A 14,492-nucleotide genomic window follows, 5' to 3' on the forward strand; every position below is an offset into this window, starting at 1 on the left:
TAATGAATAAAACTTAGGTAAAATACGTACCATATTTATTGTTTTTGCTGTACATGTTCTCCGATAAGAATAGGAGATTCATCTTTATAATTTGCAAATTCTTTTAATGAAGACTTTTACTATAAAAGTTACCGATGAAAATTTTATTCTAATCGAAGAATAATACCTAAAGTACTGCATTTAAACTTTACTTTTAATTGGACATGTAATAGAGAATTATTTTTTTTCAGATCTAATTTGTTTGGTTGATCTATCAGAAATATTTATATAAGTTTCTTAAAAATAAAAAAATTACGCATATTTCTACTGTTTTAATTATATATTATTGCATTATATAATTTAATAAAAAATAATATAATATTTTTCTTGTAATAAAAAAAAATTAAATTCAAGACAATAAAATTCTCATTTGTCTCATGAAAATTTTTTCAAGAAATCTCCTTCGGGTAGTGTTGTTTTTTAAACCAAAAACTTCTCTTTTATCTCCAACCAAACGTAGCATTAGAGTTTGTGCTGTACAGCTGTCAAATATAAAATATAACAATAAGAACTAATTGGCATCTATAAATAACTGTGATCACCACACCATTACAAGCATATAGTTCAGGATTACTGGAGATATATATACAATGGCCCTAGACAGCAGTTCCATGTTGCTAAATTTTTCCTTCACCCCACCACTTGTTAGTTTCAGCAAACATCAAAAACAACGAGGGATTAATCTTCTAGTGCGTAGAATTGGTTCCACCAGCCAGTATTACTGCTTGGCAACAAGCACAAACGTTCGTGAAAGAAAATCAGCCAATTACCAGCCTAACCTCTGGAATTATGATTTTTTGCAGTCATTGAAGAATGACTATGCGGTGAATAATTGATTAATAGAATGTCTTCTTGCAATCACTTCCCAATATTTTTATATATTTTTTTATAAACTAATATTAATTATTAGTATTATTAGTTTTTTATTGATAAAAGAATTTAAACCCGTAACTTGTTCCTCATCATCCCTTTTACCTTCACCACTAGACTTCCTCCAATATTGTATATATGTGTGTGTGCTACTACATATTTTACTCATACGTGATTATTAATTTTCTCTTTGTGCATATGTGAATAGGATGTAAAATATGAGATAATGGCCAGGAAGCTGGAGGAAGTGAGGAGAATGATAAAGGATGAAAATTCAGAAATATGGGTCACACTAGATCTGATTGACAATGTGAAACGCCTGGGCCTCAGCTATCACTTTGACAAGGAGATAAGAGAAGCCCTTCATAGGTTTCTCTCTTTAGAAAGATGTAATGCCACAAATATTCACACAAGCCTGCATGAGACTGCTTTAAGCTTCAGGCTCCTTAGAGAATATGGTGATGATGTTTCAGCAGGTATACATGTTCAAGCTATAGACATTATACACATTGAATATATGTTGTTGTTGTTTTTTTCATCGTCACATTAGTCAAAAATAATTTATCAACTTTACTTATAACTAATTTTTATTAAAAAATTTAATCACTTTTAATTAATACGTCTCTCTTCCTGAGTACTTCTAGAATATATTAAATTAAGTATCTAGGAATTATTTTAGAAAATTATTGATTAAAAATTATAAAATCAGAAAAGACAATTATTAAATAAGACATGTCTTATAAGTGTTTGTGATTTTCAATAAAATTTAGGTATTCTTAACATCTTTCATTATCATCATAAGATCTGGGTTCACCGTGAGACCATGATCATGACACATAACAAATCAAGCTGTTTAGTTTTCAAGAAATAATTAATAGATTCAATTATATGTCACATAAATTAAAGAAAGAACAAAATTACACGGTTTAGGGTTCACATGAGACTATCTAATTAGCCTTTATGTCGTCACTGTCAGCAGAATGCAAAATAGATTTATGAATAATATTAATTCATGTGTATCATGCAGATGTATTTGAGAGGTTTGAGGACAACAACGGTAATTTCAAGGCAAGCCTTAGCAGAGATATGAAGGGAATGTTGAGTCTGTACGAGGCATCGTTTCTCAGTTATGAAGAAGAACTGATTCTGGATAAGACCAAGGCCTTCAGTAGCTTCCATCTAAGGGGTGCCCTCAAAGAAGGTAGAAGCAATAGTATGCTCTTAGAACAAGTGAATCATGCATTGGAGCTTCCACTGCATCACAGAATCCAAAGGCTTGAAGCCAGGTGGTATATTGAATCTTATGCTAAAAGAAAGGATGCAAATTGGGTGCTGCTTGAAGCAGCAAAACTAGATTTCAACATTGTGCAGTCAACACTGCAAAAGGACCTCCAAGAAATGTCAAGGTAACTGCAAAAGGACCTCTGAGAAATCATTTATTATTTTTTTCTAAAAAAAATTATAATTATTTTTTTAAATTTTTAAGCAGTACCTAATATGCTCCACTTTTCATTTCTATCCAAAATCTTGCATTGCTAATTTGCTATATTGTTGTAGGACTAATAGATTTTTACAACTTTTTAATTTCCCTCTAAACAGATGAAATTAAGGAGGGTTTAATTTCTATACATTACCAATATCAACCACTTAATGTTAAAAGTAACTTTTTTGAGGTAATTTTATATAAAAATAATAAATTTATCATGAAAAATTAAATAGATAGAGATATAAATGTAAATAGATAGGTATTTGTTAATAAAATGAAAAATAAAATACGGGTTAAAAGAATAAATTATATGACATTATTGAACACATCAGATAAAAAAAAATCTAATGATGACAATTGCATGTGTAATTTGAGTCTTGGAATCAAATTTGACAGAACAGCAAATTAATAAAAGAAATTTTACTCAAAACAAAAATAAAAGAAACGTAACTGACAAATAATATTCTCATTAGTCTTCGTGCTCTAAAATTCTCGTCATGATGATAACCTACCAACTCATGATACGCACATTTTTATTTTGAATTTAAGCACATATCATTCTCAACCTAATACATTATTTTGAATTTTATTTATTATTTATTTTAAGGTAGTAATTTTTTAATGAATGTTAATGTCGGCATATATCTATCTTTTTTTATCATATGAATAATGTAATGTTTTATGAATATTCTTACATGTAAAAAAATATCTTTATTATATTTTAATTTTTGAATTTGAATTTTTTTCTTACCATCATATGATGTGATTGAACCTGAAAACCAACTCAATCCAATATAAATAAAATTGGATGAAATTAACAAAATAAAAAAGATAAATTCAATCTAATCTAACCTAATTAAGAAAAAAATAACGATGTACTATGTTTTTGGTTTAATTAATTAATCACGAATAACGAAGGTGGTGGAAACGGATGGGACTAGCTCCAAAGTTAAGCTTTAGCCGGGACAGGCTAATGGAGTGTTTCTTTTGGAGCATGGGAATGGCATTCGAGCCTCAGTTCAGTGATCTTCGCAAAGGTTTAACCAAAGTCACTTCTCTAATAACTACAATTGACGACGTTTATGATGTTTATGGCTCCTTGGATGAGCTAGAACTTTTCACAAAAGCCGTTGAAAGGTAATTAATGAATTGGTTAATGTGCTTTTAAGCTGTAGTGTTGTTGAATTAATTATTCGTTAGTGCTTTAAATAAATAGAGGTGTCCTTCTCTTAATTTTCAGTTGGGATATTAAAGCTGTTCAAGTTATGCCGGAGTATATGAAGATATGTTTCCTTGCTCTCTACAACACTGTCAACGAATTCGCTTATGATGCCCTTAAAATCAAAGGACAAAATATCCTTCCCCATCTTACCAAGGCGGTATGTGTACCTCTTTTACTTTAATCAGCCTATAGTCTTCTCTTTCAATACTATTTAAATAGAAGACTTTTTTCTGTTTTATGATCTTTAAATTTCATATTTTGGACAATAATTATTTATGAATTCATAAGTTTGATAATGTATATACTATATATAACAATTTTATAAATAGAGTTGGTTAAGAAAAAATAAATTAAACTTCAAAATTATATAAATGTCTAAGCACAATAGTTTTTCATACTGGAGTAGGTAATGTAAAAGATTAATTTTGGTCGGACTGAAATCAACACAACTAAAAAATGTCTACAAATTACACTTCAATGTAAAATTATTATTTTGTAAATTTTTGTCTAAAAATAACATGTATATAATGGGATATTTATTAAATACGATTGTAAAACTGAGCCAAATTTTTAAAGAATTTCATCTTCACATAAAATTTGATAACAGTTTTATGTTTTTTTTATATATATGAAGTACTTACATATAAAATAATAAAATTTAAAAAAAAAAAACTGGGGACCATGGCCTCCCTTATCCATAAGGTAGTTTCGCCCCTGTATATATACAACATAATATTTATAGAGGTATTTTGAATAACTAATATTAAGAACTTAAACTTTATTTGTATTTTTATACTTTCACTAAATAGAAATGATCTTCAATGTGATTTAAGTAGTTAGTAGTTACCATACAAAAAAAAAGTCAAGAAACTTATAAACACAACATTATGCAATTGAATAGCATTATAAAAAAAAACTCTTTACCCTAAAAATAATTATTGTAAAAGAAAAAGAATAAAAACAATTAATGAGGTTAAGTGTAAATTGATTTTTTCATGTAATTAATTTATAAATTTCAAATTTTTAAAAATATTTTCTTTCTAAATTTTTCATAAGTACTTATAATTTTAATTGGTCTTTTTTTAAGTTAAAAATAAGAAACTTATCTCGATTAAAAAATTCACATAAGTTGAAAGTGAATCTAAATTTTGCCACAATATAAAAAAAACATATATTAAAAGAGATTAACCCTTAAATGAATCTGAATACTTTAAAAGATTAATTATTGATTTTCCAGCGAGAGGTATGTTGATTCACCCAAAAACTTTTCCACAATAATTCATTACTCCCTCTACTTTTTCATGCACGACCCTTTTTACTACTTTATAATAATTAAGAAATTTAATTGGTAGTATTAAAATTTTCAATATTCTCTTCAGTAATCTTTTCCTATCTTCGTGAGATAGAGACTCCAAAAACTTAATTTATTGCATTTATTATTTATTATCTAAAACGAATTGTTTAATAGTTAAGACTATTTTTATAAAAAATAATAATGTGGTAGACAATTTAAATGGGTCTTATAAAAAGGTTTATGACAAACGGGAGAAACTCCTCTCCAGTAAATGGGGTCTTATAAAAATAACGTGGTAAACAATTTAAATGGGGTATAAAAGGATTATAGGAAAGATCGGAAGGTGCATTTGAACAGGGTAATTCTTTTTTCTTTTGATGTTTTCTAATTCAACTGCAGTGGTCGGTTATGTTGAAAGCATTCTTGCAAGAAGCCAAGTGGTGCCGGGATAAATATTTGCCACCATTTGAAGACTATCTCAACAATGCATGGGTGTCTGTGTCTGGAGTAGTGATACTGACCCATGCCTATTTCTTGTTGAATGATAACATCACTAAGGATGCACTTGATTCCTTGGACAATTATCATGATCTTTTGCGTAGGCCATCCATTATTTTTCGACTTTGCAATGATTTGGGTACTTCAAGGGTAATTTGTCTTATTTACTATAGTAGTAGAGAGCTAGACCTTTGCCATTATAATGACATGCTACTAATTAATTAATTAGAAGTTAAAAATATACTAACAAATCTAATTCAGTTGGTTCAGCAATGTGCATGAGTTGTTGTAAATTTCTAATAGAGTTCAATTTTTACGGTTAGAAAAATTTATAAAGAGAATCATCAGTAATTACTTGATGTTAATTTTGCAGGCTGAGTTACAAAGAGGTGAAGCAGCAAGCTCGATCGTGTGTAACATGCGTGAAAGTTGTGTAACTGAGGAGGGTGCTTACAAAAACATACACAGTTTGCTTGATGAAACTTGGAAGAAGATGAACAAAGATCGAGCCATGCATTCTCCTTTTTCAAAACCATTTGTGGAAGCAGCAATCAACCTTGCTAGAATCTCTCACTGCACATACCTTAATGGAGATGGCCATGGTGCCCCAGATATTGCAGCCAAGAATCGGATTCGGTCCTTGATAATTGAACCCATCCCACTTAGGGAGATAAATGCGGATATTGTTCAGTGACTTGTGGACTTTCTATATGTATTTTGATCTAAGTTTCTGTATGTTAAATCATTATAGCTTGCACTATTACAATAATTAATTATCACCAACATCTACATTCCACCGGGTAATGAACAGACAAATTCTTATAACTAAATTCAAACCATATGTATCAGTATCGTGTACTAAAAAGTAAAACCTCCACCCCCCAACGTGCACAAAATCTTGTTTCATTTTTATCACCTAAAAGTACGTTCTAGCTTAAAGTAATATCAAATTCGAGATGAATAAGATGCCTTTCTGTGGATCAGAAAGCGAGAGATTGATGCAATAGCACTACTAGAAAAATGACTTTTAAAGACACGTGATTTACGACGGTTACTTGAGGAACCGCTTTAAAAAGTGGTGCGATGACATTTTTGTAATTATTGTGTAACAAATTTCATTTTACGACGCACTTTCTAAAGCGGTTATTGAAAACCGCCTTAGAATGTTATGTTTTATAAAATTTATGCCGATTTAAAAAAAAAAACCGTCGTAATTGTAAAAACAAAAAAGGGAAATTGCTCCTAGACCTCACGGGTGTGTACCTTTCTGCTAGCTTTTGAGATTGCGCTGCTTTGAACCCTAGACCTTTGTGCTTGCTCCTTCGTTTTCTGCTTTGAACCCTAGACCTTTGTGCTTGCTCCTTCATTTTCTGCTTTGAACCCTAGACCTTTGTGTTTGAACCCTACTGATTTTTGCTTTCTGCTTGCATGAACCCTACTGATTTTCGCTTTCTGCTTGCTCCTTCGTTTGAACCCTCACTTTCTTTGACATTGAAGCCCTACCCCTTCTTCCATTGAAGCTCCTTCACCTCTTCGACTTCATCGCTTCAACTTCTCCGCTCGAAGTTTCGTGAAGACAGAGATTGGTTAGTCAGTTACTAACTTTGTTAGGTTAAGCTTATTTTAACCTTGTTTTAGGTTAACTGGTTCGTGTACTGTTGAAGAAAGGTCGCGGATTCCATGTAATTTCTTTTAATGGTGATGTTTGGTAATTGTCGTTGTAGGGAAGACACGCGCATGTCATCGATGACTTGTCGTTGAGGAACTATTTTAAAGAATTTTTCAATACTGGGGTTATTTCGTATATTTTTAATGCTTGAAGGATTACCTGTAGGTTAAGCATATAAGTTAACTTGAATTTGAATAAGGTGGAAAAAATAGCAGAGATAAAATTTGAACAATGATGCATTTTCTATTGTTCAACCCATTTTTTTTTCATTTTTTTAATGTAAATTTCAAAATTTTCTCTTTTATTTCGTTTTTTCCCCCTCAATCAAACAAAGGTTTAAGATAGAGACATTAATTTAGAGATATAAAATCCTATCATTTAATTATAATGGTGTTGTAAAGATAGTTTTTTGGCTGAAATTTAGTTTGCTTTCATCTGAAAGCTGAAAAATAGGGTAATTCGGAAAGGACATAAGAAGTGTTATAAATTATTGTTTAACAATCAAGAGAGATTGAAGATACTGTAATCCTATTTGGAGTTGGGAATTTTATGCTTTTGTGGGATTTAAGAACTCTGTTTTGTACTCTTTGGTTAAAAAAAAAAAAAAGAGTTAAAAATAACCCCAAATTCATGCTTAATTGCCCCTAGTTTTGTTTGGATAATGTTGGAGCTTGAATTGGAGTTTACTTTTACACCGAAATAGCTTTTAGGCCAAAAGTTCTGTAGTGTGACCATTTGGAGGGGTTAATCAGGTTTTGATGCTTTCTTATTCCTTCCTGTGAATATTCCTCTAGGAATGAATGACTCTAGACAGTATTCTTCTGTATCTATCATGCTAACTTGACTTATTTTTCTTTCTTCCTAACATGAACCTTTGTTTGCATTTGCTTGTAGGCTTGAGGTCTTTGACCACGAGCAGTTTAACAATTGGGTGGAGAAGGGTGTAGCTCCAGCCATTGAACCCTGTTTAAAGCTCTATGAAGATGTTTTGAATCTGGGATTCAAGGTTATTCTACTGACAGGACGGAGTGAAAGGCACAGGAGTGTCACTGTTGATAATTTGATCAATGCTGGGTTTAAGGAATGGGACCAGCTCATACTAAGGTAATTCCCAAAACATATTTGCTAATTTTAGCAGAGCAAATGAAGTTTGTATATTAAATAAATGTTGTAAGATTGGAATATATGTGTATGTTCTGCAACCAGTTCTGTTTTACATGAACAATTTAATGCTTTTGTAATCTGGATAAATTTTGTTTTGTGTTTAAACCACCATATCATTCATATGCATTGTGCATTGTACCAGTCACTCGAAGATTTGGCATGTTTTCATTAAGAATAACCTGAAATGATAACATTATTGTACCATTTCCTTTATGGTTCAACTGTTTTGTCTCCTAGCATGCTTAATGCTATCATAAAAAATTAATATACCATGGATAAATTAAAGACAATGTTTCATGACCCAGAACAGAACATTGAAGAAGGATAAACTTTGCCTTGGTTTATTTTAGGAGGAATCTTGCAAACAACCCATTGATTCCAGCCTCCTTTTTTCGATGGACAGCAGAATCTGCTTACCTGAAATCATCTTGGCGCTAATGTTTCAGAACATTAGAAAAGTTACACTAAGAGTTGATATTTTCTTTTTGTAGGGATAGCTTACCTTTAGTTCAAGTTAAGTTAGTTTAGTTGTTTGCAAGTGAGAAGATCAAGTATAGGAAAAATAAAGCAGGATGGTACAATTAATAGAACTAAAAACAAATAAATAGCAAATATGAGAATAAAGGCATGGATTTCAGATATTTTAATGCATTGCATGGCTCTAGACAAGGTCAGATGGAGCATTTCATATAGATTTCAAGCAGCCTAGTTAATGGTGATTAGTGTAGAGAATATAGTTTTACAAAATGATTTTTGCTCATTAGCAACCTCAGCTAATGTACAACTTCTACCATAGAGGAATTTAATGAATCCTGATTGCACATGCTAAGGTCACAAAGGATTTCCTTATATCCATAGGAGTATACCAACACCAAGGGTTAATTTTAAGCCCTTATCTTTCTACCTAGATTTGTGAGCTATATCTAGGAGCTATTACCTCACTGCACACTTATTTTCAAATCATATATAGTCCCTTGTTAGAGATGCGTTTGACAAATCTCAATAACGTTGTCTAGTCCATGAAGCTAATCCAAACACCTATGCCACTGGGAAAAGGCTTTTTGTAGTTGTTATTTTGTATGCTACAGTAATTGGAAAGATTTCATGCTCCTTCCTTGTTATGGCTCTCCCTAGTTTCAATCACTTAGTGTTTCTACAGAGTTAACAGTAGGCATTGTTTTTAGTTTCTTTAGTTCATATGTGTACTCCATATAAAATCCAAGTGAATACCATGTCAGCATCAAAACTAATAACTAGATTGATCTTTCCTTAGATATTGGCATGCTTCCTATCTGAATAGTGATTACCTCAGTCCTCATTTTGTTTCTTTCTTCCCCAATAAATTAATCATACAAATAGAAAAAAAAATAATCTTAATCTCAACCAGTGATTTTTAACAAAACATAATAATAATTGTTCACTATTGATCAATATTTGTGCCTCTTTCGTTAATCATCAAATCAAAGATGAAAAAAATTAACAAGTTTCAAGATCTTTTTTTTTTGTGATAATTTTTATTTTCTCAATTGATTTGATTTTGTCTTTGATCATTGTATTGAGTTGTTGTATACGATTCTCCAATCGCTTATTTGCTTTTCCGATTTTATTTTTTCTGTGATTAATTTTGATTTATTTGTCTCAATTTTTATTGTTCATTTCTGGATTTCGATACTGTGATCCTTCGGTTATTTGAGCTTTAGGTTCATGTCTTCGATTTCTTCTGATTACATCTAATTATTATTCTTTGTCTTTGTATGAAATGTTTACTTCTGTGCCTTTTTGGTTCGATCCTCAAATGTTATGTGAAAGACTAGAATAGTCTTAGGATGTTGTTGCTCTTTACCATGTTTTTTTGGTGAATAATTCGTTTAGATGTATTAGTTCATGCTTTAGTCTTGCCTTAAATTGGGTGTGTTAATCGAAGTCAGTTTAACTGTGAGATTTTTCCCATTTTTGAATCACCGTGTGCTTTGGGTGATTGTTGCTATTTTTGTGTTTGTTCTCTTTTCTAGTAGCTTCTGAATCGTGTAGGCTGTTATCAATTATGAATATCATAGGTACTTGTATATCAGATTTCTAGTTGATTTCCTTTTCCTCTTTTCTTGTCCGGGGTGAAATTACTGAATTATTTGTTGTTTTGTTCTGTTACGACCTACCCTTTTCGGAATTACTACCTCGTGATTTGTTGTCTTTTTTTCTCTTCTGTTTTATGTATGGATTATGATATGTGAACCTCAGTTCTTGTTGCTTAAATAATTTGGCCAGAGATTTTTTTTCTTTTAAAGAGAATAACAGGATTTTATTAGAAAGGGCTAGTAGGGAAGTTGATCTTAAGCCGTGTAAAGGAAACAATAATGCTAAAAAACCAAACCATAAAAGGTCAAATTGTACAATGTCATAGACCTTTATCCTGTTTCATCTTCCCATAATATTTGGAATGGTATAGAATATAAAAGTTTTTCTAACTAGCGGGACAAATCCAACTTTCTCAGAAGATGGACAGAGTCTATACCATGGATATTAAACCATTGAACAGTGTAGGAATGAATGACTGCTAGTCTCTGAGTAGGGAAAAGAAAAAACAAGAAAGTAGAGAGAACCTTTGTGTGAGTGATGACTTGGTTTGTACATGTGCTGCAAATCATATGGATTAGTTATGTCAAGTGTTGTCCAAACTCTAAATGATGACTTGACCTTTGTGTGAGTGATGTATAATGGATAAGCAAAGGTGTCTGGCAATTAGAAACATGCCTCTTTCTAGAGATTCAATAAGAATTTGGAAGAACAATTTACGTGAATTGACACTAGAATAATACAAATAGTAGCATGTCTATGATCTTAAGGTATGGGTTCTTTACCAACAACAGCTATTCCTTTTAATCAAACTTGTCTGCTTTTATGTGTGATGTTTGGTCTTCATTCTTTTATGCTTAATAGGAACCAACTTTATTATTTGAGACATGCATTTATCAAACTTTTGTAGTATATAGAAAATCTATTATGTTATCAGCTTTACACACTTTCTTTCAGTTATATAATTATCAAGTTGATAAAAATGTTAAGGAATTATTTTAAAAATATTATGAGTCTTTATTTTGCATTGGCTAATGTAATTATCCCACAGGAAAAGGGCCGGCCACTTCCAAAATTTGGTGAATAGGATGTCAATCATCCAACCTCAGCTGAGGGTTTCATAGTGATTTTTAATAAGGCCAGGGATGAGAAAAAGACAGGTGGCAACCCAGATTCACCAGGAAAGACTGCCACTGATCCTCATAGCAAACCTGCAGTAGAGCCTGGCAAAACTCAAACTGTAAGATGTTCTTGATGAATTCTCTCTCTACTTACCTGACAAACACACCACTGTTTTTATTTTTAATTTGAATACAACATATTTTGGTCCATCTGAACAGGAATTTTAACCATGCAAAAATGCTGATTATGTTGTGACATGTGTGTCACGTCATGTATGCCTGTGTTCTTTGCATGAGTTGAGAAACTATTGGATGTGACATTTTCAGTAACTTGAGAAAATATGGTAGAACAAGAATACTAGCTTTGGCCTACTAAATTCAAGATGTATTAAAACTCTGATTTATAGTTTGTAAATTATAACCTTTGCTGAGTTTTCTTCCCCCTCTTTGTTAAGAATACAAAGCCTTGGCATACTAAATCCATGATGTATTGAAACCATCATTTATAGTTTGTAAATTATAAACTCTTCTGGGTTTTCTTTCCCGTCCTCATTTTGGTATCAATCTCTGTCGGCCTACTAAATTCATTCACAGTATTCACTCTTGGTTGAAATATATTTTTTCCTTATGTAATAACCGTCTTTGAAGTTCGAATCAGACACTGTATTCAAAGACGGTTATTATCAAATAACTGTCTTTGAATGTTGATCCAGATGTAACAATCAAAGACGGTTATTCTGTAATAACTGTCTTTGAAGTTCGAATCAGACACTGCATTCAAAGACGGTTATTACGTAATAACCATCTTTGAATGGGGAATCTGACACTGCATTCAAAGACGGTTATTTGAATTATTCTAACTTTTAAAGACGGTTATTATAATAACCGACATAAAAAGCAATTAAGTTTCAACGATGTTATATGCAACGACGGTTTACAACCGTCGTTAAAAGCACTTCATAACCGTCGTAAAAAGCCATTTTTCTAGTAGTGTAGCCCCCCGGTTCAAAATGTGATTTAAAAGTTGCTTGCCATTTCAAATTTTGATGGTGAGGTGCAACAAAAATCATGAACTAAGGAGAAAAGATAATTTACCAAGAAAGTAACAGAAAATGGTGAAAAATGTTGAAGGATTCTCATTGATTCATTTCAAAGCTAGAGGCACAAGTTTATATAGTAATACAACACCAAGTAAATAACTAATTGTACCAACTAATCATAAGAAATTCAGTTAAACTTAACTAACTAAACCCAACTAATATCAACTAATACTAATATGAGCTAAGATCCCCCCTCAAGTTGAGGAATGAATATTGGACATTCCCAACTTGCACTATAGAAAGTGAAATGCACTAGGTGGGAGAGCCTTCATATAGATGTCAACAAGTTGATTAGTTGAGGAGATGGGAAGAAATTTGATGAGACCAGATAACAAACGCTCAGACACAATGTGACAGTTAATTTCAATGTTTTGTGTGTTCATGAAACACAGATTGGCTGCAATGTGGAGAGCAAACCAATTATCACAAAACAATAAAGCAAGACTAGTGAATGGAATGCATAAATCCTTGAGTAAGTAGGTTAGCCACTGCAATTCACATGTGGCACTAGCAAGAGCCCGATATTTAGCTTTGGAAGAGGTTCTTGATATAATTGTTTGCCTCTTAGGTTTCCATGAAATGAGTAAGGATCCAAGATATACTGAGAAACCAGTGATGGATCGACATGTATCAATACAACCAGCCCAATCTGCATCACTAAAAGCTTTCAATTGAAGTACACTATTTGAGGAAAAAAATTCCTAAGATAGGTGCTCCTTTAATATATCTCAAAATATGAAATGTTGCTTGTTGGTGAGTAGATGTAGGCTGAGACACAAATTAACTTAGATACTAAACAACAAAGGTGATATCAGGACGAGTGTTGGTAAGATAGATGAGTCTACCAATGAGCCTATGAAATGAAGAAGCATCTGACTTAGATAAGGGCATACTTGCGTTGACAAATATTAATACAAGATGTACTTCGGGCAAATTCAAAGCCAAGAAAGAATTTCAAGTCTCCAAGATCTTTAATTTTGAACATATCATCTAATAACTTGGTGATACGAGTAATCTTTGGCATGTTATTTCCAAAAAAAACTATGTTGTCAACACACACAAGTAAAGTAGTGAAAGATGCTCCTTGATGTTTGGTAAACTAAGAATAATCAGAAATGGATTTGATGATACCCATGTGAAGTCAGAAATGAGGATAATCTAGCATACCATTTCCTATTAGCTTGCTTGAGACAATACAATGATTTTTAAAGTTTACAGACTTAGCCTGGCTTGGAAGCATGCAATCATGGAGGAAGCACCATATACACTTCCTCATTTAAATCACCATGCAAGAAAGCATTGTTCACATTGAGTTGCTTGAGATGCCAATGGTTAATTGTAGCAAGTGCGAGAATCAATCTTATTATAGTATTTTTCGCAAAGGTGAGAAGGAATCCAGATAATCTTGCCCCTTTATCTGAGTGTAACCCTCAACAACAAGGTGTGCCTTATATCGTTTAATGAAACCATCAACTTGATGCTTGATTTTATAAATCCATCAGCAACCAATTGCAAACTTGTTGGGAGGCAACTCAGTAAGTATCCAAGTATTGTTTCTCTCTAGAGTAGCAATTTCAACATGCATTGCTTGAATCCAATGATCAAACTTAGATGCCTCAGTGTAAGACTGAGGCTCAGTTTGAGAAGATATTGACATAACAAAGTTGTGATAAGAAGGAGATAATTTATCATATGACAGGACAAATGATAAAGGGTATCGAATACCTGATTGATGAGTGGTAACAGTTGATTTAAACTTGATGTGTAAGTCATTGAAATTCTTTGGCCTAAATTTTTGGCGCTCAGACCTGTGAAGAGGAGGATTGAAGGGAGCAATAGTAGAAGAGGAATTGGAATCAATAGGTGTAGGTTAAAGAAGAATATGTGAGTTAGGTAGAGAAATGAGAGGGAAATTGAGATTGAATTGAGGAATGATGATGGGTAGGGTCAGGTGAG

At 32.1% G+C, this 14,492-nt stretch overlaps 1 protein-coding gene across 1 annotated transcript; it reads left to right on the forward strand.

Moving 5' to 3' along the window:
- The first annotated feature begins 629 nt into the window (after positions 1–629).
- Positions 630–8,186, forward strand: LOC114378664 (tricyclene synthase EBOS, chloroplastic-like). The gene is made up of 8 exons (XM_028337312.1): positions 630–863; positions 1,118–1,385; positions 1,937–2,315; positions 3,314–3,532; positions 3,636–3,774; positions 5,311–5,559; positions 5,783–6,099; positions 7,973–8,186. The coding sequence occupies exons 1-8, from the start codon at positions 630–632 to the stop codon at positions 8,184–8,186; spliced, it is 2,019 nt and encodes a 672-aa protein (XP_028193113.1).
- Positions 8,187–14,492: the final 6,306 nt, after the last annotated feature.

Source organism: Glycine soja, chromosome 12 (genome assembly GCF_004193775.1).
Source record: "Glycine soja cultivar W05 chromosome 12, ASM419377v2, whole genome shotgun sequence".
Lineage (NCBI taxonomy): Eukaryota > Viridiplantae > Streptophyta > Magnoliopsida > Fabales > Fabaceae > Glycine > Glycine soja.